The sequence below is a fragment of the Balaenoptera musculus genome, chromosome 12 (genome assembly GCF_009873245.2).
Source record: "Balaenoptera musculus isolate JJ_BM4_2016_0621 chromosome 12, mBalMus1.pri.v3, whole genome shotgun sequence".
Lineage (NCBI taxonomy): Eukaryota > Metazoa > Chordata > Mammalia > Artiodactyla > Balaenopteridae > Balaenoptera > Balaenoptera musculus.
The window spans coordinates 34,861,375-34,886,051 of record NC_045796.1 but is presented as its reverse complement, the minus strand read 5'-3'; the positions used below and the strand labels follow the sequence as shown (position 1 = coordinate 34,886,051).

Here is a 24,677-nt window from a genome sequence, read left to right as displayed (position 1 = left end):
AACCATCCCCGCCATCGCTCGCATTGCCGCCTAAACTGCCCCCCTCCATCCGTGGAAAAACTGTCTTCCACAAAACCGATCCCTGGGGCCAAAAAGGTTGGGGACCGCTGATCTACAGCATGATTAGTACTGCCAGTGATTTGGTTATTTGAGGAAATGTTTCATATACTCATTTTCTCCTCATTCATGGATAATTAAGGTACACTATATACAGCAAATTGGATAAATCTTAACTTCTGACAAATGTATATACACCCATAGACCCAAAGCCCCAATAAAGCTATATGACACTTACTTTACCTCAAAAAGTTTCCCTGCTCACTTCCAGTTCCTAATCACCCCCTACCCCAAGTCAAATACTGTTCTGATTTCTATCACCATAGATTAGCATCTATAGAGTCATAAGGCATGCACTCTTTTGTGTCTCTTCTCTTTCAGAAAGCATAATATTGCTGAGCTTTATAAATCCTGGTATCAGTAGTGCATGCTTTCTAATTTATTGCTGAGTAGTGTGAATGAACCACAAATTGTTTATCCATTCTCCTGTTAACGGACATTTGGGTTCTTTACAATTACTGGTTATAATGAATAAAGCTGTTATAAACATTCTTCCACAAGTCTTTTTGTGAACACATGCTTTTATTTCTCTTATGCAACTACTTAGGAGTGGAACTGCTGTGTCATATGTTATTGTTCCCTTATATATTCACTTTTTCCTGTGATCACTTTATCTACTATCCATATTATTGTGTTGAAATAAAAAGGACATGACTAAAATTTTTAACCCACGAACATATATAACCTATTTTTTTTCTTTCCTGTGAGAAAATTATCTGGTACCTCTCAGGAATATAAGCAGACATTTTTATTATTTTATTTCACTATAAATTGAACATTGAAAAACATTAAACATAAAATTATACATTAAAATCTCACTTATGATCTTATTTCCTATAACCTGGGTTTTATCATAAGCCTTAAGTTATGATCCACAAATTCTCTACCATTGGGGGTTCCTTAGGAACACAAAATGGTATAGTTTTAAAACTTGTTGTAAGCATTAAAAAACATCTGTTCGCGTGGGGAAAACTGCAAATTGTAAGCTGAAAAAAAAACTTGTGTTCATATCTAGAATGCAAGCTACTTCACTGAGTGTTACGAAAGAAAACGAATTTGGAAGTTCTCTAGGAGCAACTAAAGACTTTATCCTAACTCCCTTATCCAATATGAATGAACTGCATAACATACTTGCTGACACCAATGGGCATTTTTTTTTACACTAGAGCATGATATATTTTATTGAAGGTATTTCTTTTGGTTGTGCTATATCCATTATGCATAATGCTACACCAATGGACTTTTAAAAACATTCATCCATATTGTTTTATGCATCAGTAGTTCGCTCAGCATGTGCAAGGAGGTTAATTTGGCTTATATATTTTGTCATTGTTTTCTAAATGTCTAGAGTGAATGACCTTCTTTTAAGACTCTCTAATTTTATAACCTGAGATCTTGCAGGAAAGAAAACTCCGTAAAGGGACTTCCGTAGTGGTCCAGTGATAAGGAGTCTGCCTTCCAATGCAGGGGATGAGGGTTCCATCCCTGGTTGGGGAACTAAGATCCCACATGCCGCAGGGCAACTAAGCCCGCGCACCGCAACTACTGAGTTTGCGCGCCGCAAACTACAGAGCCCACGTGCTCTGGAGTCAGCACGCCACAATCAGAGAGAGAAAACCTGCATGCCACAACTAGAGGAAAGCCTGTGAGTGGCAACTAAGACCCGACGCAGACAAAAAAATAAATTAAATAAATAAATATTAAAAAAAAAAAAGAACACTCCCTAAAGATATAGCAGACCCACTATGATATGTCTTATGGACTATCCCAGATTATCTCAGGTAACTCACTAAGTGTCTGCTTTTTTGTGCTCCATTCTTTAATTTACCTAATTTGTATGTCATTTTAAACAATAAAAAGGATTGAAATATCAATTGTAAGCTAAAGACAGTAAACAAGTGCGAAGTTATTCTCTAAATGTATTTCTATACATAAATTACTCTAAATGTCATATACTATCAGGTATTCATGGCAGTTGTAGTGTATCAATTTTCATTTAAAATAGAAAATTGGACACTTTCTAGTTTTTGCTCTTTTACACCATATTCAAACAACATTTACCAACTGAAGCTCAATATTATTATATTATATAAGTGATTTGGAGGACATAAAAAGTTGATGGCCATTTTTATTACACCTGACCATGGCAGGTGTAACAGCTACTCCATTATTCCATTACTTTTGTAATAGGATGCAAAGACCTTTCATTCTGAGTTACTTCAGAGTACATTCGTTCACAGCAGTCAGCAGAGATTTTAAGCAGTTGTTCTCACAATGATACTTAATTTAACGAATGATTTTTTTCCCACACAAAACTAATAACTTAAAAATTTTATATTCCTCCATGAAACAAAAAAAGGTGATCAAGGCCATGTTTCAGACCATCGAAAATAATGTAGAGACCTGGTTTAGCATCTTACAGCTGGAAGGGATTTTGGTCTCTACCCACATCTCCTTTTATAGATAAAAAAAATCTATGGCCTGGAAAAGTTCAATGAATTCTCTAAGCCAATACAATTAACTGGGTTATAAGAATTAGAGTTAGAATTAAGGTTAGAATTAAGAACTGGGCCCCTTGACCTTTAGGAAGTTGTTCTACACCAAGCAAAAATAACTTGACATCTATCTGTGTGTGTTGGCCTGTAGATGCATTGTGGAACCAAGATTCTTCTCCCTTTATTATGTTTCTACTAGTTTCAGCAAAAGATGGATCATTTTTTTTAATCATTGGCCACTTTCTGATTCACTCACTCTATAGATGCACACATATCAATTATATCTATATATCTACACCTTTATCTCTATATCTCAGTCTTATTTATTTGAAAACAACCCTAAACCAGGCAACTGATAATCTTCAATGTTTCTTAAATATGGAGAAGAATGATTCAAGAGAATAAGTTAAGGTAATTTAAGTGGTATTACTGAAAAAGGCAGAAAAGCTTTTTCATGAATAAGCATGTAAATTGCTGAAGAATTGGGCAATGTCAAAATAGATGAGAAATATATAAATTCACCTTGGAAAATGTAAAGAGAAAGAAGAGGAGAAAAAAGAAAGCAGAACAGAAATTGAACAGAATATTTTTATCTCTCATCTTTATTTGAAAACTGGCAAGAGGAAAAATTTTTAAAACTATAATGAAATGAGCCAATTTACAAAAGTAAGAAACAAACAATAAATGAGTAGTATTTTGACTGTAACCCAGTCAGACCAGCAGGGCCAGAAAGTCTCTGTTGCCACAAGGCAGCTGGTGTCTAAGTACACAAAACCCTTTTTATTTCAACGTTACATTAAATCCTGGGGCGTAAACCCAGGGGCAGACTGCAGAGTCTCTGGTTCTCCAAGACAAGACTATATAGATAACAATAAAAATCAAATGCCAAAAATGTCTCTACCTAAATGAAAAACGACTAGCAAAGTAATTAGAAAATATATCTAAACACATTCTTAATACTATCAATATATAGGCTGAGAGACAGAGAAAGTTAAGAGGGATTCTAACTAGATGTTTAGATGATGAAACAAGTTGTACATTATACAATACACTCTGCAGGAAGAATTATCTTATATTTAAATACCTGTAGTGGAAATTAGCATAATCACAGGGAAAAAAGGAGAGAGTTCATTTCCTTTTCACGTATTCAGGATGGTATCCTGATATCCACATATCAAATAAATTACAAAAGTAGCTATAATTAGATTTATATGAATTACATCTGTTATAACATCCAATTGGATGTGGGAATTGAATGAAAAAACACATTTATAACACCCAGTACAATATCAGGCATTATATTGGTATGATTTCAATAATCATTTATTATAATTATTACCCCAACTTCCTGAAACCTAATGATGATCCTTGACACTAATTTTATCTCTCTAAAGGTATCATAAAATAAAGCCTGATGTCTATGTTCAAGAAACTATGCTAATGATTTTCCTTTTTGGTCTCTATTGGCATTCTCAGGAATTTAAAATTCTAACTAATTAAATCCCTTTCCTCATTCTGGTGCAAACAGAATTAAATAATAATAATAATAATAAAGGTGCTCAGAGAATATTATTTCTTACATTCTAGCTTCAAATATTTAGCTCAACAGTCATCTGCCCTAGGTCCAGCCTCAAGACTTTAGTTGCTCTTAGCTCCTCCCACCTCCCCACCCACCTCTGCCCCAGGATTGACAGATATTCTCTGAAGATACGGCACATTCCTTAGTCACTGTTTTCTCACAGATTCTTTTAAAGCTCTTTATATGCACCATTTACATTTCCCCAACACGTATGCTAAACTGCAATTCCTTAAATACACATTTATTGCAGATTTAATATGTGCAAGGCAAATATCTGTCCTCAGATCTGTGATTAACCCTTATACACAAAAATCCTGAAAAAAAATTCTAATTGGCTCTCTTCCAATTCACATTTCCAGAAATACTCTCAAAGGTTTCTTAAAATACTTTTGAAAACTTTATCAGAGTATGACAGTTCCTGCTTAAGTACTATGCTCTTGTAAGTTGTTTTCAAAATATTAAATGAGATTTTTTTCCTATTTTGAATGGATCTAGAAAAATTGTTTTTACAGTTTGGACATAACATTAGAGAATTATGATTCTCTAATGAGTTCATGAATAACTCACCCAAATACTTATTAACTATACACTGTTATATTTTTATTCATATTCCAAAAATAGAAATATCTGAAATGAATCTGCAGCTAATTAAATCAAACCTACACAAAAGACAACCTGTCACACACATATTCCACCCCCCACCCCCGCACACACATACACAGGGAGAAAGAATTTGTGATTTTTTAAAAACCAAGTGTACCCTTTAGTCCAGCTGCCAATGTGGCCTTACCTGCAGCCATAACTTGTTATGTACAGCGTCTCTCCCTGTAGCGATACACTGAAATGTAGCATTCTGCCCTGCATTGACCTCTACGTCCCCCAGACGGAGGAAATGAGGAGATTTATCTGTGAAGACAAGAAAAAAATGACTTTTTTCCACATGAAGAAAACATGCCATGTTACTTTTTCCCAACAGAATAATGTTGTTCATACTTTTACCTTTGGCCAAGACTAATGTCGTATGAAAGAAAATTGAGTTTTCTCTGTGCTGAAAGACACTGTTGCCTCTCTCACGCTGAGTTCTCTTTTTTTAATAGCTTTATTACGTATCGCCCCATAATTGCTAGAGCAATTCTATACAGAGTGAGCACCCAACGATAACTGCTGGAGGACCCCCATAGCATGTTGCATTAGGGTGATAATAAAACAGTTACAAGTCAAAGCAAACAAAAGAGATCAAATAGGCACAAAGCAGAGCGTAATAGAAAACTATAAGGAAAACATAGAATGACAGCTCAAAAACTGACAAATACATGGCCGTTGAACTATTAAGTTACAATTTAAGCAGTTACATCTTTCTTTTCTTTTTTAAAGAAATTTCAATAACTATAATCCTCTAGTACTTCAAAGAACAAGGTAAGGGACTGTTCTTCTTCCTCTCAGAGTATTAGCTTAACTGTTGTTAAATCCACCTCCTATTCCTTCATAGTCCTAAGAAAGTTACCCAAAAGAAATATTAGACCAACAAAAAAGTGATGACTGCCATCAAAATATACATGAGTTATATGACTGTCAAACAAGCAGTCTCTATAATTACCTTTTAAAACTGAAGCTTATTCATGTTTTCAACTGAAAGGAAACATAAACGGGAAAAGCTAAGCCTCAGTGAGTAAAGATAGTGCATGGAGGACCATATCACAGTGAAACTACTGTTGTGCTCAATTTCTGTATTTTTTAACTTGTTTACTCATGAAAGCCTTTCTTTAATATCTTCTTTCAAGAAGTGTAAATGAACAGTAGATGGAAACATCATTCTCATATATGAATGGACTGAAGGAGCTTAGTAAACCAACTTGAACTTTGAGTGAGATACCTTTGTTCTCCTTTTTCTCAGAATACACCACATGTAATAAATCATTTGACCTTTGCCTGCTACATCTTTCTCCAGTGCCTCATCTCAGTAGGTGCTTCAGAAAAAGGAATGCTTGCACTAGAACACAAGCTAGAACAGTGGTTCTCAAATTGTGAACTCAAGACTATCCAGCATTAGTATCACCTGGGAACAATCAGAACCAGGTGAGGGGCCAAGCAATGTGTGATCTGCCACATCCAGTTGGTGATTCTGAGGCACACTAGGGTTTGACAACCAGTTAGCAGGAGCATAAGCCTTGGCCCCTGGCATGGTGCCCCCTGTGCATGCTGCTTATAAAGTATTAGAGAATTTCCACCAGGAGGGTCACTGAACAGATCATCTAGAATTCATGGGCCCTATAAATCACTGGTGTTGGGAGATATAGCTTAAGTCCGAATTTATACCAACCGTTTATCCCTGGCTCTACTGAATGCATGCAATAATTGTCTTTCAGGGTATGTGATATAAACACAAATGTAGTTACCTCATCTGAAGACCAATCAATGTGCATCTAAGGACATACCAAACTATGTGTTAATAAATTGAGTTTCTTGTTTTGTGTGCTTTCTATTGTTTTGTTGTTTAATATGAATTAGCCAGAAATTTATTATGACATTAAAAAATTAGTCTTCAGTTTGGAATAAGATGAGTTAATTCATTTTCTTCATTTCACCCCAACTTTCAACTTTCAACAGCTTTCAATAGATCACATAAGTTGGTGAGGCTTCTTTCTACTTTCTTTTCACTGAACTGGTTTGTTATTCTTTGCTTTCCTAGGCAATTTAATAATACCAAAAGATGGAACGAGTCCTACCTAGAGTTTCATTTACATTTTTAATTTTTTCTGTCAAAAATAATGTCAACTAAATAAACTGAAGATCTAACAGGCTTTATTAGGGGATTCATGAATCAGGCAGCATCCCAACTATTAACTATAAGACAGATCGAAGGGGTTGTACAAAATGGAAGGTTTTTATAAGAAGAAGAGTGGGGCAAGGGAGCTACTAGCAAAAAGAAAAGAAGTAATTATTTTTAGGCCAGGACATCTTCTTTGAGGAACAGCAAGGGTTTTATGATTCAGATCACCTCTTCTTCCTCTGGGAGATGGAGAGGGATCACAGGACAGATTATCCTACTGGTGCTTGACCATGAAATCCAGACTGGTCAATTAAGATAACATTTCTGGAAGAAGCTGAAACTGCAGTTGGATCAGGTATAAATCTAGGTTTTGTATCATGAACTTTTAGCATGAGTGATGCCATTTTGGGACTGTGGTTTTCTTTTGAACAGTAATTAATTAAAAGAATCCTTTAACATGTGTAGTACAAGTCTGAAAAATATTTGATTCAAAAACTCTAGAAATATTTCAGTGTTCTTTTAAAACTGAACAAAAGGCTAGGAGTAACAACAAAAGAGACAGCAATGACCAAGTGATAATCAATAGTCACTACCAATATAAGACAAGTGTTGAAAGGATATAGAAAAATACAGTTCTTAATCACAACCTACCACAAGGATAACTCAGGACTTGGATGTCATCAATGGCAATATAACCACTTCTCCCTCCTGAGACTTCAGCTTCAAATATTACCTGTCAGGAAGAAATAGAAAACACTTACAACAATCATTTTTCAGGAATTTTCACAGTGAAAGAAAAATAGCTATAACACACTTATGAAAATTAAAATTTAATTTTCATCCAATAAGAATTAAAATTTCATCTTATAATGTGAGTAATTTCCTAAACCTTGTACAGGTAAACAACATTTTTTTGAAGAGCAATTAAATTATTGAGGTCAAGCAGTTCTCACTAAATTTTTTAAGCAACTATTATTAAGTGTTGTAGATTTCCTGAATGGGCAATATACAGGCAGAATGAATAGGCAGATAGAGCAAATCTCATATCTCTACATTTTCCCTTATTGACTTTTTCCATTTTTGTTATTTATTTAACATATATTGAGCACCTACAAATGTGCCAAGCAGTATGCTAACCAGCGAAGACATCAACTGATCTAAGCTTTTAAATAGCTGAATTTTCAAAGACAGAGGTCATCAGATAGATTAGTGTTACTCCAGGCAAAAGGAACCATATACAGTGGAATAGAACAGAACTCTGTGTTTGGGAAACCAAATGAATGTAATCTGTATAGTTACAAAGACTCAAGAGGGAAGAGATGAAATTAGAGAAGTAGGCATGGAAGACTTTGAATACCATGGGAGTGAAGTCAGGAGCATATCCTGTCAATGATTAATCAATTAAAAATATATATATTATTAACAAATATTTTAATAAATATATTTTTAAAAATCAATGTTCAAATATAAGCTAATGTTTTAGAATTTTGTTGTTACAGTCAATCACAGAACTTCGTAAAGACTTTCCCTTAGTAATGTGTGCTGTGACTCTTCAAGAGAAAACGGATTAAGCATGACACATTTCAACATTTTATTTGACTATGGGCTCCTTTATTCGTGGAGAGACATAGGTTATCTTTGGAGTGTTTTGCAAAACATTTTAGGAAACATATTGGAAATTGATATTTAAAGTAGGAATAAAATATAATCTAATTGGTCTATTACAAATATATTTGGCTCAGGACTTCCCTGGTGGCACAGTGGTTAAGAATCTGCCTGCCAGTGCAGGGGACATGGGTTCGATCCCTGGTCTGGGAAGATCCCACATGCCATGGAGCAACTAATCCTGTGCGCCACAACTACTGAGCCTGCGCTCTAGAGCCCACGAGCCACAACTACTGAGCCCACGTGCCACAACTACTGAAGCCCGTGTGCCTAGAGCCTGTGCTCCGCAACAAGATAAGCCACCGCAATGAGAAGCCCGTGCACCGCAACAAAGAGTGGCCCCCACTCGCTGCAACTGGAGAGAGCCCATGCAGCAACGAAGACCCAACGCAGCCAAAAATAAATGAATAAATAAATAAATTTAAAAAAATAAAAATAAAAAAATAAAGAAATATATTTGGCTAAAAGGTGGAGGATGGCCCCAAAGAAGACTAGAAACAAACAAATAATATGCTAGTAGCAGTGAAAATAGAAAGATGAGAAGAAAAAGGAGAAATAAAAGAAATAATACTAAAGAAATAGACAAAATAGAAATTATTGATTCATTAGTTGTATAGAAATAATAGGAAAATTCTCATTCCTGGCCTGGGTCTCTAGGTAGATAATGCTATTGTCTGTTGTCGAGAAGGAGGAAACTTCCCGCAGGCCTCATAGAAATGGGACCTAAGAAGTGGCCAAAGCAGGTAGCTTTTATGCTTTTTAGACAAAGAAACAATAAATTTGTGAGGAAGTGACAGGAAACAATTTTGGGTGCTCAATTAGTGAAGAACCTAAACAGAGTTTGGACCTGGGGTAGTAAATTAGTGAAGTAGCAAGGTTTGTTTACACAGACTTTTCAGCTCTGCATTCTCTATCTCTGATAAGAGATAAGGGTGATAAGGGTGTTCTTCTACCTCCAGATGCAGGGGGTACAACCTTTCACATGAGAGATTTATTTCCTGCTTTCAGGAAGACAGAAAGAAGGGTCAGAGTATCCCTGTTGCACTGGCCATTTCTTAAGAAACTCATTGAAAATAGTATACCACTGAGGCACATTTTGGGGCAGTCTACCCCATGCCCCAACACTATAAGGATGCCTAGCCAGAACACCTGATACAGAAAAAGATACAAATTTGAGGGAGAAGATAACTAAGTACATTTCAGACATTTCAGATGCGATTAGCCTAGGATACATATGGGGTAAATGCTTAGGAGATAACTAGACAGACATATCTCAAAGAGAAGAGATGGCTTTAAAATAAAGCTATAGATTTGGAAGTCATCATCACGGCAGTGAGTAAGCTATAGATCTGAAAGTTATAGGGATTGGTGAGTAAGACGGCATAGAAGATAAAGAGCAGCAAACCATGACATGGAAGGCAAGAAGACAGCCAGCAGAGGTAAGGCCAACAAAGTACGATTCAGACAGAATGGTCGAGGAAGGCACTCCCCCCAGTCAGGCAGGTCAACACTCCCAACAAAAGGATTAGAAAAGGCCAGATAAATTACAATGACCATAATTTTAAAACATCAGATATCTGCATAAACAATGGCATCTAGATGAGCACAAATTTTAGGAGGACAGGATCTCTCCAATGTGATCCCCGGATCTTCTTTCCCATGGGACTATTTGCCAGTTGTGGAATCAGGCTGTGGTTCTAGCTCAGCACAGATTTAGGGCCTCTATGGGAGAAAGTGAAAACACTGAAGCTTGCTGTAACTGTGTAAAAATAGAACAACAAACTAGAAATTTAAGAGTCTGAATAAAATAAGTGCAGACTACGGCAAAAAACATGAACTGTAGGAGAGAGGTCAAGGAAAACTAAAAACGTATCAATTAAAGTTAGCCATTAAGGGTTCTCTGGTAACTTCTGACACAGTTTTACTGAAGTGGAGGGGGATAAGTTTGATTGTTTTTATTGTTTTTACTGAGCACTTACTATACTCAAGAGACTGTTCTAACTGAGCATGCTCATTCATGCTCACATCTGCTGTTGCTTCCCTCCTCTCTCTTTCTCTCTCTCTCTCTCTGCACACACACAAATTCATTACATCTTCACCACAATCATATGAGGTAGTTATTATTTTTATCCTCAATTTAAAGAAAGTTAAGTGACTGCACCAAAGTCTAACAGCTAACAAGTCGTAGAGCCAGGGATGGACCCAAGTCAACCTCCAGGATCTAATCTTCCATCAGCTTCCCTACACTTCCTCTCAAGATCAAGAAACAAACAGAGTAGAACATTTCATTTAAATAGACTTTAAATTTCCTTTAAAAGTTTAATATGTTAAATTTTTAAAGTGTCATTTTAAATAGCAAACTAATTAGATATTCTATTGACTAAATAGTATCATCAGCATTACATCCTTCCCATTCTCATACCATATCTACATCCACCCCAAAGCCAATGACAATGGGACACAGCAGGCTGGGTGGATGGTTCACCTCCCCTCCAATCACTCCCATCATAAGCTACCTCCTATGTTAGTTCTTTTCTACTTCAAGTTTGCCCTTTATGACTATTAATTTCCCTGGAATAAGTTAAAGCTGACAAGTAGGAGAATGAGGTTTTTGGGGGAAGACAAATACTTCATGATGAAAGGAGGGCTAATCTATAAAGACAGAAATATATGTGTGTGCATGTGTGAGTGTGTGTATACGTGAGTGTGTGTATACATATCATTTGCATTTCACATGAAGGTATTTGACATGAGAACAACTGTCATGTCACTTTCTAAATATTGGAACAAAGGTTTAGCAAGAAATAGAGGCGAGAAGTAGAGACTTTAAATAATGTATAACTTGGAGCAATTGCGGTACAGGCCACTTTCTTGGGGGTGAGAAAATTTGTATTTGACACCCAACTCTCCTATTTACAAATTCTTGAGCAAATCACATAACCTTTAAGAGACAAGTCCCAACTCCATAATATGGAGATAATGCAGCTTTCATTATAAAGTTTTGTGAGGATTAAACAGTAGCATCTGTAAAAGTGCTATATAAACCAAAAGGTAAGATTATGAACATTGTTAATACAGGACATTTGTATAAGAATATCCCAGGAAAACAAGTTTTACTTGCTCGAATGGTAGTCCAAGGAAAGGGAAAGTATAGAAAGAAAAAATGAGAAAATTATTTTTGGAAAAAATACATTCTTATGAATAGACCACACAGCTGAATAATTGATCAGTTCATTATTTCAGGTTTGTTACAGTCAGCATTAAATTATTTTAATTCTAGGCTTATCTTAGTTTTACTTTCTCGAATTGTTTTACTTCGTAGGTGGTAAGTTTAAACATGTTTACTACACCCCTGAGGAAAAGTTTCTTATTTGTTCACTTAAATTGAGCTTTATTCTGGACAATAAATTTAGGCCTTGATTTGAAAGGGAGTGAAAGAATTGATTCTTTAGTAAAGAAAAAAAAAACTTTCTCTTTTTAGTGACCTCATTTTCCCTAAGTGTTGTCTCTGCCTCATTAACTAGAGCAAGAGGAAATTTCTAAGATCAGATTCCTTTACTGCTAAGTATCTAATCAGCTTTATCACTTTAACAGAGCCCTCACCTTGTAAGTCTCTTCTGTCCACTCAGGGAAAACCAATCTCAACAGCTTAATTATGCAAAACTTGCTTGGGCTAATGCTCAGGTCAGAGCTAATGCTGGGTGTCAAATAGAAAACTAGGGCTTCCCAGGAGAAGACAGCAAGGGAAGCCATACCAGATGTCAACTTGAACCCATCCAGGAGGCCAGCCTGAGAACAGAATGAAAGGGCTCTGCTTTTCATGCTGTTTCCACTCCACTCTGTTACCTGAAATACTGAAGGTGATGATTCTAATCAAATTTTTGCTACTCTAGCAACATTCTTGGATTATTAACTAAATAAGTGAAGTCAAGTCAAATTAAAGGAGGGGAGGCGGCGAACCCTAAAGAACAAGAACAACTTTATCTTTTGGCAAACTGAATTAATGCAGAAGAAGTACCTCATATAATGGAAAGCCGAACTCAAAGTAAGGAGCCTGGGCTCTGGTTGCTGGTTTGCTATCACATGTAACCCAGGCAACTAATTTAACCATGTCTTCAGAGCCTCAGATGGGCAATACTGGCCTTGCCCATAACTCAGGTTTGTTGTGAAGATTGAATGGTATATGTGAAATGATTAAATGATATATGGAATGCCATGTAAGACAAGACATTATGGACATGAGAAAAATCTGAAATAAAAACTTGCACTTATTTTTCTTTCAATATATCACAGTGTTAAAAGTGTAGGCTCCAAAGTCAGATATACATGGAGTTCACATTCTTTAAATGTTAACTTTAACTTATAGAAAAACATATGTAAAGTTACTTATGTAATTTAACTGATGTACAGTCTAAACCTAAGTTTCTTTTTCTATAGAAAGAAACTATTAGTATCCACCTCAAGGTTAAGGGGGAATTAAATGAGATAACACACGTGAACCATTTAGCACAGCTCCTGGCACACGGTAAGCATTCTAGGTTAAGGGGCACCACTGCCATCATGGGAAGAAAATATCCATAAAGGACACATGTACTAAAATGAAATTTCTTCCCATTCCCTCCTCTCTTTTCAAAAACTTAACTCCCTGCCCTGAATTTGGAAAATTAAAAAAAAAAAAACCAAACTACCCTAGAATAAACTGGTATTTTGTTCCCATAAACCTCCTCAAATATGTTTTCTGTGATTTGATGCTTAAAACACTGAATATTGTTAATGCAAAGTTCAAAGTAAATTACACATTTGCCTTCAAAGAATAAATGTAACAAAATGAAAACCTACAGAATAGAAATAGGTTTACTTCTATATGTTCCTGTCCAAATTTGGATAATGAATAAAATAGTCATCTGTAATAAAATAGTCACCTGAATAAAATAGTCATCTTAACCAACATTACTAAAGCTGCAGGTCCATCCATATCAGTGCTAGTAAAGCACATACATCTACATCTCTGATGTCAATGTGAGGCCTCAAAGTAAGGAGCTGTGCTTGACTCAACTTTGTGTCCTCAAAGCTTATTCTTACTACCTGGCACATAGCAGACATTCAATAGATGCTAGCTGAACAACAACAATAACAAATTATATATACATATATACACACACACAGTGTATAATATACATGAACATAAGTATGTTAGCATCATTACATATAATTGACTTCTCTTTCTCTCATGCAAACTCTAAACATTGGATTCTCAAGGATCCATCCCAAGCCACCTTCTCTCTTTTTGCCATACTTTTCACCCTGATAGGATAAAGGAAGATGAACCTACAAAAAGACAGAGGAAACTGAGAAAAAATAAAGTGTGTAGAGATATAAAAGGGAAATGGATGTACATGGTATCATAAAAGCCAATAAAAGAATATCTAAAGGAGAAGAGATGTCAGGACCAAATGCTGATCAAACACTAAGTAAGATGGAGATTAAAAACACCCTCATATATATCTTATAACTAGAAGTTTGTACACTGTGACCAACATATCCCCACTTCTCCCAAACCCCAGACCCTAGTATCCAACATTCTAGTCTCTGTTTCTTTGAGGGTTTTTTTTTTTTTTTTGATTCCACATAGAAATGATGTCATACCAGAGAACACAAATTTCTGGTTATAAGATGAATAATTTCTGCGGATCTAACGTATAGCATGGTGATTGTGTTTAAAACCACTGTATTACATACTTGAAAGTTGCTAAGAGAGTGAATCTTAAATGTTCCCATGACGAAAAAGAAATGGTAATTATGTGACAGGGTGGTGTTAGCTAATGCTATAGTGGTAATCATTCTGCAATACATACTTGTATCGAATCAGCACATTGTACACCTTAAACTTACATAATGTTATATGTCAATTATATCTCAGTAAAGCTGGAACAAAACCACTCCTTATATGTAACACTGTGATTAAGAGTGACCAACTGAAGTACCATCGTATGAAGTAACAGAAATGGAAACCATATTAGACAATAATGAAGACAGCACAGGAGTGGAGATGTTTGTAACCCTCCTACAGGAAGTATGCCTGAATCGGTGGAGAAATCTAACCAAGGATGGAAGAAGATATGGGGTCAAGGGAAGCGTTCAACTTTTTATTATCATTTTTAGGATGGAAAACACTTAGATGTTTTGAAGTTGATGAGGATGATTCAATTTGAAGGGAATGTTTGAGTGTACATGAGAGAAATAACTGTTAATGTGAGATAGAATAGCACGGGATCCAAATCACAGGTGAGAGGAGGGGCTCTACTTCTTTTATAACATGAGGAAAGAAGGAGAGGATGAATGAAGATAAGAGTAGGATTTGTAGGATTGGTAGATAAGGGAGTTTCTCTTGTATGGCCTCAGTTTTCTCAGCTACAAGGGATGAGCTAGTGGGAAGGAGGAGCGGTTGGAGTTAGGAGAGAAATGAATGGAGTAGAATGGAGAGAAGAGGAGAAAAGGAATTGAAACGAAAAGTGTGATAGGATCTCCAGGAGTATTGTGGGCCCATCGGAAGTTAGTGACTGTGAATTTCTAGTGATCCTGATCTACCATGGAGCGTGATTCTATTTAAAATAGAATTTGCTTGATTTTAAGCTCATAAAAAGTAGACAGAAAAAAAGGAATCAAGGAGTTTATGGAAATAGAAAATGTGACCAAAAAAGATTACAAAGAAATCAAATTTTGATACAATGAGCAAATTGATGAATTAGCAAAAGACAGATGGTTTGATCAACGGATGCTCCCCATGAGGCTAATGGATGATCTCAGTGAAATTAATCAAGTAGAAAGAGATTAATTTATGTTATGGTCAGAAGGTGAGATGTTTACATGTAAAGCTAGAACCCTTGTGAGATATTATAAGATCTGTATAATAAGTGCAGCAGGTTAAAAAAGGTAGGTGATTTTTGGAGATGAGGAGGTGAAGGAACTTTCCACAAATATACCAAAGCCATCAGGATAATGGTGGGCCTTGGGAGTGAAGAAAGCAAGTTTGACACCAGTACTGAAGTTCAGGATGAATAGAAGAAAATGACTTGGGATCCAGAGGAAGGCAATCATGAGGGTGATGGCATGGTTGAAAGAATTCAAAGGGGCACGGGTGTTTCCCATCCATTAACCTGATCCTAAGTTGCAGGGTATTAATATCTGCCCTTTTAGAGACTGTTTGGGAAGAAGTGTCCTCAGTCTAGAGCCACAAACAGAGCATGATTATTATAACATAATTAATTGTCTCAATAAATTTTCAAGGTTTATCTTTACTACTGAAATACAAACTCATTGAGGGCAGTGACCTGTTTATTCCCCACAGCATCAGTGAACCACAAGAATCCTGTTGAAAACTGGGGCTTGGAAAGAGTTCCAACATGTTACAGAAAACAACCGTGCATCAGTTAATTCTAGCTAATAGTTTTGTTTTCAGGGGAATTATGGGATAAGGTATTTAATTCACTTTTACCTAACTCATAAAATTTTGTTGACATAATAAAATGACTCTCCCTTGAGAAAGTACCAGATAATTTTCCCAAGCTACTTTAGAAATCATGAAAACATAATTACTTCCCTTGAATAGTTAAATAATGCTGTGAGGAATAAATTTCTGCTTACAGGCCCCAGAAGATCTTAAACTGAGTAAGTCAAATACCTATGTGGAAACTTCAAAATATAGAATCCAGTTTCTTTTCAACTGTGAAAATATTCTATTTCTGTTCATACTTAAAAATTAATACACACATAACTGGCAGGTGATACCAAAAGTCCAGCGTACAGCTAGCCGTCACTGTCCCCCACTGTAGCTCCTCTCACAGGCACTGTCAGTCTGGGGTTCTGCTTTCTCAATAAAGATTTGCTGAAAGTATTATAGAAAAGGAGCTTCTCCCTGTTAGACCCCTACATGCCAGGCTGGCTTGCCTATTGAGTCATGTAATAGTTGGTTTCTAAGAGTCTAACACGTGAAAATGTCTTAAGTAAAGGCCTGGGGGTTTTCTGAAACAAATGCATTGTTAACAGCCCTTGCCTACTGCTTGCTTACTTGTTTATTTAGCTCCTGAAAAAGATAAATGCCTGCAACTGCAAAAGGTACCTAGAAAAAATATGTAAGTCAAAGAAATACTGGTATATTCTTTGGCTTTGAAGCTGCTTGTGAGAGTAATTAGAGGATTCTAATTATAATGCATACTAAATATGGAAGGCAGTTAAGACATATAATATAGCCGAAATTGATTCTTCATCTAAAACCCTTTCATATTTCAGAGTTTAGCTATCCGTAGCACCTCCATGACTTACAGGTATGTAAAGACTCAAAATCAGTCATTTTCCTTAAGATGTCCTGAGATTAAATATGATCAGTTTCTTAGGAGGACTAGTCCTGTCAAGACTTAACATTAGGACTGTGCAGTCTGCAGAGAGTAATGAGGGTTCCAGAGATTCTAAAACCTACACTGTTACCTGAATACATACAGGTTTTTTGTATAGTTACAAGGCCTACCATGGAACAGAAGCACATGCACGTACGCACACACAGTCCTATCTATCCGCACACAATTATAATAATACAATAGTGACCTCAGTAGATTTTTGCATGCAAATTCTGTGTATAGTGGTGACAAGTATTCTTGAATAAAATGTCAATGTTACAAAAATATCCTGAGGTTTAAATTGCCTAAGTGATTGATGAGAGGGACCGCTACATTATCTAACATGGATGACAACAGCAGGTATAACAAGACCGCACTTGCATCAAAAGCAACTGCAACCCTTTCCAGAGTGGTATTGTGTTTGCCTGATAAAAAACAGAACATCAGTGAAAGCACATGCCAGTGTCCAGACAAAAGTAAAAAATGCAGGACCACAGATCAAAAGGAGAAAATAAAACCTAAGAGATTTCACACCAGAGTAGACTGTATAAAATAAAAGCCCAAAGAAGGCTGTCTGAGAAAGCTCCACACTAAAACAAATATGCAAGCATAGTACATTCCTATGCTTCAAATTAGCCCAGGGAGTTGGCTGTCTCTAATGTAATCACCAAAAGTATCTAGAAGATCTAAATAAAGGAACTAATAATAATCATTTTTAGAGCTTAAACCAGAATGTTTACGCTCATAATAATAGTCCATTAGTTATTTAAATTAATTTTCATTCCTTAAACACACACTTGTAAAAAACTGTCAATGGTCCTTTTAATTTGAATAGGTATTGATGTACATTCATACGTATAAAAAAACACATGACTCCTTAATATGGCTAAGAGACACCAAAACTCCATCTCTGAAAACAGATAAACTTAAAACTTGAAACAAGAATAAATAATACTTACAAAATAAATGCAAGAGGAATTTTTGTGTTCTTTGCATGTTCTCTATATTATTAAGATGACTTTGGGGAGGAGGAAGGCATATACTGCTTTCTCAAAAAGGTTTTGAGGGACTTCCCTGGTGGCGCAGTGGTTAAGAATCCACTTGCCAATGCAGGGGACATGGGTTCGAGCCCTGCTCTGGGAAGATCCCACATGCTGCGGAGCAACTAAGCACGTGTGCCACAACTACTGAGCCTGCGCTCCAGAGCCTGCGAGCCACAACTACTGAGCCCGTGTGCCACAACTACTGAAGCCGGCGCACCTAGAGCCCGTGCTCCACAAGACAAGCCACCACAATGAGAAGCCCACACACCACAAGGAAGAGCAACCCCTGCTCGCCTCAACTAGAGAAACCTCGTGCCCAGCAGCAAATACCCAACACAGCCATAAATTAATTAATTTAAAAAACAAGGTTTTGATATGTCTTTTATGATAATGGAGACACACACACACACACAAATGCAAAACACAGACAAGAGCACACCAGCATCAGGCAGAGCCTCAACTCCGAGTCACAGACCTCAACTCAATTCCCTGTGCTGACCTCATGGAGTCATTGTGAGGATTAAAAGAGATTATACACAATTTGAAAGGTTCTCCATAAATGTTAACCCTTTCCTCCCTTTCCTATCCTTCTCCAGTGACTGATCCAATGGGCACTGCCCTAAGACCCCAGCCTTTGAGAAATAAGGCAAGAGGGCAGTTTCAGGTGGCAATGATGCCGGACACCATGAGGAAACAACTCTTACCAATTTATTTATTTTAACATCTTTATTGGAGTATAATTGCTTTACAATGGTGTGTTAGTTCGTGCTTTATAACAAAGTGAATCAGCTATACATATACATATATCCCCATATCTCCTCCCTCTTGTGTCTCCCTCCCACCCTCCCTATCCCACCCCTCTAGGTGGTCACAAAGCACCAAGCCGATCTCCCTGGGCTATGTGGCTGCTTCCCACTAGCTATCAGTTTTACATTTGGTAGTGTATGTATGTACATGTCACTCTCTCACTTTGTCCCAGCTTACCCTTCCCCCTCCCTGTGTCCTCAAGTCCATTCTCTAGTAGGTCTGCATCTTTATTCCTGTCCTGCCCCTAGGTTCTTCATGACCTTTTTTTTTTTCTAGATTCCATATATATGTGTTAGCATACAGTATTTGTTTTTCTCTTTCTGACTTACTTCACTCTGTATGACAGACTATAGGCCCATCCACCTCACTACAAATAACTCAATTTCGTTTCTTTTGATGGCTGAGTAATATTCCATTGTATATACGCGCCACTTCTTCTTTATCCATTCATCTGTTGATGGACACTTAGGTTGCTTCCACGTCCTGCCTATTGTAAATAGAGTTGCAATGAACATTGTGGTACATGACTCTTTTTGAATTATGGTTTTCTCAGAGTATATGCCCAGTAGTGGGATTGCTGGGTCGTATGGTAGTTCTATTTTTAGTTTTTGAAGGAACCTCCATACTGTTCTCCATAGTGGCTGTATCAATTTACATTCCCACCGATAGTGCAACACAGTTCCCTTTTCTCCACAGCCTGCCCAGCATTTATTGTTTGTAGATTTTTTGATGATGGCCATTCTGACTGGTGTGAGGGGATATCTCACTGTAGTTTTGATTTGCATTTATCTAATGATTAATGATGTTGAGCATTATTTCATTTATTTGTTGGCAATCTGTATATCTTCTTTGGAGAAATGTCTATTAAGGTCTTCTGACCATTTTTGGATTCAAGTGTTTGTTTTTTTGATATTGAGCTGCATGAACGCTTGTAAATTTTGGAAATTAAACCTTTGTCAGTTGCTTCATTTGCAAATATTTTCTCCCATTCTGAGGGTTGTCTTTTCGTCTTGTTTATGGTCTCCTTTGCTGTGCAAAAGCTTTTAACTTTCATTAGGTCCCACTTGTTTATTTTTGTTTTTATTTCCATTTCTCTAGGAGGTGAGTCAAAAAGGATCTTGCTGTGATTCATGTCATACAGTGTTCTGCCTATGTTTTCCTCTAAGAGTTTTATAGTGGTTGGCCTTACACTCAGGTCTTTAATCCATTTTGAGTTTATTTTTGTGTATGGTGTTAGGGAGTGTTCTAATTTCATTCTTTTACATGTAGCTGTCCAGTTTTCCCAGCACCCCTTATTGAAGAGGCTGTCTTTTCTCCTATGTATATTCTTGCCTCCTTTATCAAACATAAGGTGACCATATGCGCATGGGTTTATCTCTGGATTTTCTATCCTGTTCCATTGATCTATATTTCTGTTTTTGTGCCAGTACCATACTGTCTTGATTACTGTAGCTTTGTAGTATAGTCGGAAGTCAGGGAGCCTGATTCCTCCAGCTCAGTTTTTCTTTCTCAAGATCGCTTTGGCTATTCGGGGTCTTTTGTGTTTCCATACAAGTTGTGAAATTTTTTGTTGTAATTCTGTGAAAAATGCCAGTGGTAGTTTGATAGGGATCACACTGAATCTGTAGATTGCTTTGGGTAGTATAGTCATTTTCACAATGTTGGTTCTTGCAATCCAAGAACATGGTACATCTCTCCATCTATTTGTACCATCTTTAATTTCTTTCATCAGTGTCTTATAATTTTCTGCATACAGGTCTTTTGTCTCCTTAGGTAGGTTTATTCCTAGGTATTTTATTCTTTTTGTTGCAATGGTAAATGGGGAGTGTTTCCTTACATTCTCTTTCAGATTTTTCATCATTACTGTATAGGAATGCAAGAGATTTCTGTGCATTAATTTTGTATCCTGCTACTTTACCAAATTCATTGATTAGCTCTAGGAGTTTTCTGGTAGCATCTTTAGGATTCTCTATGTATATAGTATCATGTCATCTGCAAACAGTGACAGCTTTACTTCTTTTCTGTTTTGGATTCCTTTTATTTCTTTTTCTTCTCTGATTGCTGTGGCTAAAACTTCCAAAATTATGTTGAATAATAGTGGTGAGAGTGGGCAACCTTGTCTTGGTCCTGATCTTAGTGGAAACGGTCTCCATTTTTCACCATTGTGGACGATGTTGGCTGTGGGTTTGTCACCTATGCCTTTATTATGTTGAGGAAAGTTCCCTCTATGCTTACTTTCTGGAGGGCTTTTATCATAAATGGGTGTTGAATTTTGTCGAAAGCTTTTTCTGCATCTATTGAGATGATCATATGGTTTTTATTCAATTTGTTAATATGGTGTATCACATTGATTGATTTGCGTATATTGAAGAATCCTTGAATTCCTGGGATACACCCCACTTGATCATGGTGTATGATCTTTTTTAATGTACTGTTGGATTGTATTTGCTAGTATTTTGTTGAGGATTTTTGCATCTATGTTCATCAGTGATATTGGCCTGTAGTTTTCTTTCTTTGTGACATCTTTGTCTGGTTTTGGTATCAGGGTGATGGTGGCCTCGTAGAATGAGTTTGGGAGTGTTCCTCCCTCTGCTATATTTTGGAAGAGTTTGAGAAGGATAGGTGTTAGTTCTTCTCTAAATGTTTGATAGAATTCGCCTGTGAAGCCATCTGGTCTTGGGCTTTAGTTTGTTGGAAGGTTTTTAATCACAGTTTCAATTTCAGTGCTTGTGACTGGTCTGTTTATATTTTCTATTTCTTCCTGGTTCAGTCTCGGAAGGTTGTGCTTTCCTGAGAATTTGTCCATTTCTTCCAGGTTGCCCATTTTATTGGCATAGAGCTGCTTGTAGTAATCTCTCATGATCGTTTGTATTTCTGCAGTGTCAGTTGTTACTTCTCCTTTTTCATTTCTAATTCTATTGAGTCTTTTCCCTTTTTTTCTTGATGAGTCTGGCTAATGGTTTATCAATTTTGTTTACCTTCTCGAAGAACCAGCTTTTAGTTTTACTGATCTTAGCTATTGTTTCCTTCATTTCTTTTTCATTTATTTCTGATCTGATCTTTATGATTTCTTTCCTTCTGCTAACTGCTTCTGTAAAGCTGGTCCAGTGGTGCTGAATTCTCTTAGCTTTTGCTTGTCTGTAATGGTTTTAATTTCTCTGTCAAATCTGAATGATATCCTTGCTGGGTAGAGTAATCTTGGTTGTAGGTTTTTCCCTTTCATCTCTTTAAATATGTCCTGCCACTCCCTTCTGGCTTGCAGAGTTTCTGCTGAAAGATCACCTGTTAACCTTATGGGGATTCCCTTGTATGTTATTTGTTGTTTTTCCCTTGCTGCTTTTAATATTTTTTCTTTGTATTTAATTTTTGATAGCTTGATTAATATGTGTCTTAGCGTGTTTCTCCTTGGATTTATCCTGTATGCGACTCTCTGTGCTTCCTGGACTTGATTAACTGTTTCCTTTCCCATATTAGGGAAGTTTTCAACTATAATCTCTTCAAATATTTTCTCAGTCCCTTTCTTTTTCTCTTCTTCTTCTGGGACCCCTATAATTCCAATGTTCGTGTGTTTAATGTTGTCCCAGAGGTCTCTGAGACTGTCCTCAATTCTTTTCATTCTTTTTTCTTTATTCTGCTTTGCAGTCGTTTTTTCCACTATTTTATCTTCCAGGTCACTTATCAGTTCTTCTGCCTCAGTTATTCTGTTATTGATTCCTTCTAGAGAATTTTTCATTTCATTTATTGTGTTGTTCATCATTGTTCACTTGCTCTTTAGTTCTTCTAGGTCCTTGTTAAACGTTTTTGTATTTTCTCCATTCTATTTCCAAGATTTTGGATCATCTTTACTATCATTATTCTGAATTCTTTTTCAGGTAGACTGCCTACTTCCTCTTCATTTGTTTGGTCTGGTGAGTTTTTACCCTGCTCCTTCATCTGCTGTGCGACTGTCTTCACATTTTCCTTAACTTACTGTGTTTGGGGTTTCCTTTTCGCAGGCTGCAGGTTTGTAGTTCCCGTTGTTTTTGATGTCTGCCCCCAGTGTCTAGGTTGGTTCAGTGGGTTGTGTAGGCTTCCTGGTGGAGGGGCCTAGTGCCTGTGTTCTGGTGGATGAGGCTGGATCTTGTCTTCCTGGTGGGCAGGTCCGTGTCTGGTGGTGTGTTTTGGTGTGACTGTGGCCTTATTATGATTTTAGGCAGCCTCTCTGCTAATGGGTAGGGTTGTGTTCCTGTCTTGCTAGTTGTTTGGCATAGGGTGTCCAGCATGTATCTTGCTGGTTGTTGAGTCGAGCGGGGTCTTGGCATTGAGATGGAGATCTCTGGGAGAGCTTTTGCCATTTGATATTATGTGGAACTGGGAGGTCTCTGGTGGACCAATATCCTGAACTCGTCTCTCCCACCTCAGAGGCACAGGCCTGACGCCTGGCTGGAGCACCAAGACCCTTTCATCCACACGGCTCAGAATAAGAGGACGAAAAAAAGAAAGAAACAAACAAAAACTAAAATAAAATAAAGTTATTAAAGTAAAAATTAAAAATAATTATTAAAAATTAAAAAATATTTTAAGTAATAAAAAAAAAGAAAGAAGAGAGCAACCAAAACAAAAACAAATCCACCAATGATAACAAGTTCTAAAACTTATACTAAAAAAAAAAAAAAAGTACAGACAGAACCCTAGGACAAAAGGTAAAAGCAAAGCTATACAGACAAAATCACACACAGAAGCATACACATAAATACTCACAAAAAGAGAAAAAGGAAAGAAATATATATATCATTGCTTCCAAAGTCCACCGCCTCAATTTGGGATGATTCGTTATGTATTCAGGTATTCCACAGATGCAGGGTACATCAAGTTGATTGTGGAGATTTATTCCACTGCTCCTAAGGCTGCTGGGAGAGATTTCCCTTTCTCTTCTTTGTTCGCACAGCTCCTGGGGTTCAGCTTTGGATTTGGCCCTGCCTTTGTGTGTAGGTCACCTGAGGGTGTCTGTTCTTCACTCAGACAGGACAGGGTTAAAGGAGCAGCTGATTACGGGGCTCTGGCTCACTCAGGCCGGGGGGAGGGAGGGGTATGGAGTGCAGGGCGAGCCTGCGGCAGCAGAGGCCAGCGTGACATTGCAACAGCCTGAGGCGTGCCATGCGTTCTCCCAGGGAAGTTGTCCCTGGATCACGGGACCCTGGCAGTGGTGGGCTGCACAGGCTCCCTGGAGGGGAGGTGTGGATAGTGACCTGTGCTTGTACACAGGCTTCTTGATGGCTGCAGCAGCAGCCTTAGTGTTTCATGCCCATCTCTGGGGTCCGCACTGATAGCTGTAGCTCGCGCCCATCTCTGGAGCTTGTTTCGGTGGTGCTCTGAATCCCCTCTCCTCGCGCACCCAGCAACAGTGGTCTCTTGCTTCTTAGGCAGCTCCAGATTTTTTCCTGGACTCCCTCCCAGCTAGCTGCGCCACACTAGCCCCCTTCAGGCTGTGTTCACACAGCCAACCCCAGTCCTCTCCCTTGGATCTGACCTCCAAAGCCCGAGCCTCAGCTCCCAGCCCCAACCCATCCCGGCGGATGAGCAGACAGGCCTCTCAGGCTGGTGAGTGCTGGTCAGCACCGATCCTCTGTGCGGGAATCTCTCTGCTTTGCCCTCTGCACCCCTGTTGCTGTGCTCTCCTCCGTGGCTCTGAAGCTTCCCCCCTCCGCCACCCGCGAAGGGGCTTCCTAGTGTGTGGAAACCTTTCCTCCTTCACAACTCCCTCCCACTGGTGCAGGTCCCGTCCCTATTCTTTTGTCTCTGTTTTTTCTTTTTTCTTTTGCCCTACCT

At 37.6% G+C, this 24,677-nt stretch overlaps 1 protein-coding gene across 5 annotated transcripts in view; it reads right to left on the bottom strand.

The window, feature by feature from the left end:
• The window catches only part of PTPRK (protein tyrosine phosphatase receptor type K), a 565,097-nt gene that overhangs the window by 265,511 nt on the left and 274,909 nt on the right, over positions 1-24,677 (bottom strand). For all 5 annotated transcript variants that reach the window (XM_036871298.1, XM_036871300.1, XM_036871296.1 and 2 more), the window contains exons 4-5: positions 7,613-7,694; positions 4,982-5,097 (exon numbers count right to left, since the gene is read on the bottom strand). In XM_036871298.1, coding sequence (XP_036727193.1) covers positions 4,982-5,097; positions 7,613-7,694 — 198 coding nt within the window. The remainder of the gene's footprint in view (positions 1-4,981; positions 5,098-7,612; positions 7,695-24,677) is intronic.